The sequence below is a fragment of the Azolla caroliniana genome, unplaced genomic scaffold (genome assembly GCF_043228905.1).
Source record: "Azolla caroliniana isolate FFs.n. ecotype wild unplaced genomic scaffold, voAzoCaro1.0.p SCAF_6, whole genome shotgun sequence".
Classification (NCBI taxonomy): Eukaryota; Viridiplantae; Streptophyta; class Polypodiopsida; order Salviniales; family Salviniaceae; genus Azolla; species Azolla caroliniana.
The window spans coordinates 3395082-3399111 of record NW_028230441.1 but is presented as its reverse complement, the minus strand read 5'-3'; the positions used below and the strand labels follow the sequence as shown (position 1 = coordinate 3399111).

Genomic DNA, 4030 nt, shown 5'->3' with positions numbered 1-4030 from the left:
GCGGGCGGGCGGACGGATGGCGAGACGATTGACTTATGTCGGGGCGGGCCACACCGGACAAATGGGAGATGGATTGACTTATGTCCGGCCGGCCACGAGACTTGGAGCAGCCGAGTGGGATAAGATCGTGTTGGGATAATTGTTACTGGGCGATGAAGAAATATTCAAGACTCTCTCTCTGTTTTTTCTTGAGAGAGGAGCGATTGGGAGATGTGTCACATGTCTCCTTTTTTTAGGGTTAGGCTTTTTCTGCGTTGAATTGAATGTAAAGAAGAAGAAGAAGAAGAAGAAGAAGAAGAAGAAGAACATACAGACCATACCCCACACACACTCGCACAGTCACAGACACAGAGAGAGAGAGAGAGAGAGAGAGACAGAGAGACAAACAGGTGGATCCGCGCTTTAAAAGATTTGACTGTCTTGCAATGTCGCGTACTGCTTCGTTCCTACCCCCCCCCGCAGATCATCGCGATCCAGACTTAGCCGCATTATCTCTCTAGTTCTTCATCTCTTCTTCGTTTTCGGCTTCTTCTTCTTCTTCTTCTTCTCCTTCTTCTGCGTCCTCTCAACGCCTCCCCACCCTTCCCAACGGCTCCAATGGGTTGCTTCTCCTTGAAAAAGAGAGAGAAGAATGGTGCCTCAGATCTCGTGACGCCAGCGTTTGGTATGGATGACCACGATCACGATCACGATCACGATCCTGATCTTGATCGCGGTGATGGAAATGGCGATGATGATGGTGATCGGACTGGTTCTGGTTTGGATTCCCCTTTGTTCCAACAAGATTCGTCATTCCGAACAAAGATAAGAGCGATTCGAAATGCTCAGAAACTCATCAACCATAGTAGCAATAGTGGTACTCCTTTGAATCATCTTAGCCATGGATATGGGAACGTCAACAGCAGCAAAGTCCTACATTCAAACCGTACAGTAAGAGAAGGGGTTGCGATGATGGAGTATAATAACAATAATGCTCAGGTTCACAATAAAAAAGCTTTGCCTCTACCATCCCCATCTCCATCTCCATCTCTGTCCCCATCCCCATCCCCATCTCCACCTCCCTCGGGGTATGCTTTGCCTCATCCGATGGAAGTAAGTACACATGGAATTCCTCAAGATTTTCAACAAGAACATTGCAAGAGAATGTGTGTGGATTTGGAAAATTTCAAGACAACGAGTGTGGATCAAGAAAACTCCAAGGACGCATGTATAGATTCGGAACATTGTAACAAGAAAACATGTATCGAATCAGATAATTATAACAAGAAAACATTTGTGGATTCAGAACATTGTAGCAAGAAAGCATGTGTTGATTCAGAGCATAATAATGAGAAAACATGTGTAGATCCGATGGTGTTTGGGCAAGACCCTTACATTATCGGTCGGGCGTTTCCAATTGATCTACGACCACTTCCACATCCAAAAGAGATCTCGGATGTGGTTCAAGGATTGAAATCATTTTCTATAGAATCCATTTCTCTTGCTCGCCAACAATTTTTACCACATAACTTTGTGGGTGATGATAATAATAGCTTCTATGGTGTTGCCAAAGTTGGAATTGGAGGAAACAAGCGGCAGGAGGTTGTGATCTCACAATTCACTCAGTCGTTACAGTTGGTAAGCATTCTTTAGAAATATTTAATTATTGTGTCTCTAGTGTTAATGACCCAAACAAAATTTATGGCTCTCAGGATAGCTAATGCACGTTGTCCTAAAGATATATATGGCAATGCATGCTATTCTAGAGATATACGCCAAAAATGTTGTTGTATTGAAATGCTAATAAATGTTTGTAAACGCTCAGGATTTGAAAGAATGGATTTCAGAGCTATGCGCAATCAGCTCTCGACAAGATTCTCATGTTTGTAATCTCATTGGTTTCCATGCCGAGCATGGAAAAACAGAACACTTTCTGGTGTATGAGAAACTACAGCTCGGAAGTCTACATACTTTGATGTTTGAATCTCCGAATTCTCCTCCGTTGGATTGGTCTACCAGAATGAGAATAGCTTATGGTGCAGCACAAGGATTAGCTAGCTTGCATGAGAAGCACCCCAAACAGGTACTTAGTTAGAGCCCCAATTCCGACTTTAGCCGTTCAGTGATATACCTTGCATCAGAATTATCATGATGCATACGCATGCACATGAATGTGTGCATCTGTATGTACCTATAGACATAGATATGTGCATTTAATATATCCATAGGAATTCCCTTCTTGTCACGTTTTAATAGTTTATCAATCTTCTAGATTCACGAAATGCCTTTATGTCTGTGATGTATGTGCGTATGTGTTTATTCAGCAGGTTCATATGAATCCGGTATTAGATTGGTTTTATTAGTTTCTCAATCTTACACATACATATATTCTATGTGTGTCCTGTGCTGCAGATTCCTTACAAAGATTTCAGGTTATCTCACATACAAGTGGATGCAGACTATAGTTCCAAAGTAGTGGGTTACTACTTTACAAACACTGGAGACCCTTATGGCTCAAAGAACACACGAGTAAGTCTTTTGGGTCCATATCGTGAGAGCCTTATCGGCTCTTCAACCTTGAGAATCAAACAGTTTTCATAGTCAATATGTGGCTACCTTGTATTGCAGGAATTCGCATACTGTGCACCTGAAGTGATAGTTTCAGGGGGCATAACACTGAAGGGTAACGTATGGAGCTTTGGTGTAGTATTATTAGAGCTTCTTACTGGACGGAAGAACATGGATGAAAGGATCGGAAAAGACGAACGGGATCTGGTGAAATGGTCGAAGCCATTCTTGACAGAGAAAGATCGGCTCTTCCTTGTCATGGATTCGAAGCTGAAAGGGCAATTCCCATCGAAGGGCGCCAAGATCGTGGCCGATCTCGTGCTCAGATGCTTACACCCCGACCCGATGAGACGACCCACCATGAAAATCGTTGTAGAGATGATCAAGTCTTCCCTAGGACTCCGAAATCCAACACGCCTTCCACCCGAAGGAACTACTGATTCCATAAACCCATCAGGTGGGATAGAATCGCGGCATTTACCCTACAGTAGTACTAACTATGGCATGGAGAACGCACCATTTTTCAAAGTACCGACCAAATTCGATATCATTGGTAGCCCTCCCCTTAAGCACCTTGTTATACCTCCTAGGTCGTGTGCTTGGGAGGGCTCCAGCTACCAATATCATCAAGATTATGTGTCTGCACCTTTGGAGAGGCTTAGAGGCATCTAGATATCCTCATACCCTGTTTTTAATATTATGGTATATATACATACATACAGACGTAAATATATAAGTATATGAAGAGATTGTTACTTGTACATTACCACATACAAATCCCTTATCTACCCATGTCCTTTGTTCATGCTAATATATTAGATTGATTCTTTTATTCATAGGTAGCTTTTCTACCCAAAGGTAGCAAAGCATAATCATTGTAATAACGAAATCCTATTTACACATGTTGGCTCCACTTTGATATGTTAGATTTAATTAGATTTCTATTATATGTGTCCATCAAATGATGCACTTTACCTCGTCTCGTCTCCATGGTAGGATTAAATGAATTAAATCTTCTCGTTTAATGATAATGATTCAAAAGCACATCATATTCAAGCGTTGAATGATAATGATTCAAGATGTCTCTCAATGAATGTGCATACAAATCAAGGTGAACCAAGGGCTATAATCAAGGTTATGAAGTCATTTTTTGGGGTCTTCTTAGCGAAGAACAACTTCATCAACATGCAGGAAATTCTATGCAATTGACATTGCCATTCATTGAAATGCTTTTTAGATGTGAAATATGGTGAACATAGCGTTATGTGTCATTGACATTTACAACTATGATAATTCATTTGTGATATTCTAAAATTGTGTTTTGGTCTGACACCATATTCAAATCATGGGTTGGTCCGTTTGCCACCCAAACTTTCTTGTATGTATACATGAACCCATATGAATCCTTATGGTCTCTTAGTGTCGAATTTTCTTGTAGTTCCATTCCACCTCTTATTCTTTCTTCTTTCCTAGTCTTCTTAGT

General features: G+C 41.3%; 1 protein-coding gene across 1 annotated transcript; it reads left to right on the top strand.

Moving 5' to 3' along the window:
* The first annotated feature begins 351 nt into the window (after positions 1-351).
* LOC147862624 (uncharacterized) lies at positions 352-3383 on the top strand. The gene is made up of 4 exons (XM_087321371.1): positions 352-1617; positions 1805-2062; positions 2392-2508; positions 2608-3383. Exons 1-4 carry the CDS (start codon positions 598-600, stop codon positions 3217-3219), a joined length of 2007 nt encoding a protein of 668 aa, XP_087177497.1. The 5' UTR covers positions 352-597; the 3' UTR covers positions 3220-3383.
* Positions 3384-4030: the final 647 nt, after the last annotated feature.

Coding starts and splice junctions, on each gene's coding strand:
- LOC147862624 (XM_087321371.1), top strand. CDS start 598: ATGGGTTGCTTCTCCTTGAAAAAGAGAGAGAAGAATGGTGCCTCAGAT. Junction 1,618..1,804: donor TCACTCAGTCGTTACAGTTG/GTAAGCATTCTT, acceptor GTAAACGCTCAG/GATTTGAAAGAATGGATTTC. Junction 2,063..2,391: donor ATGAGAAGCACCCCAAACAG/GTACTTAGTTAG, acceptor CCTGTGCTGCAG/ATTCCTTACAAAGATTTCAG.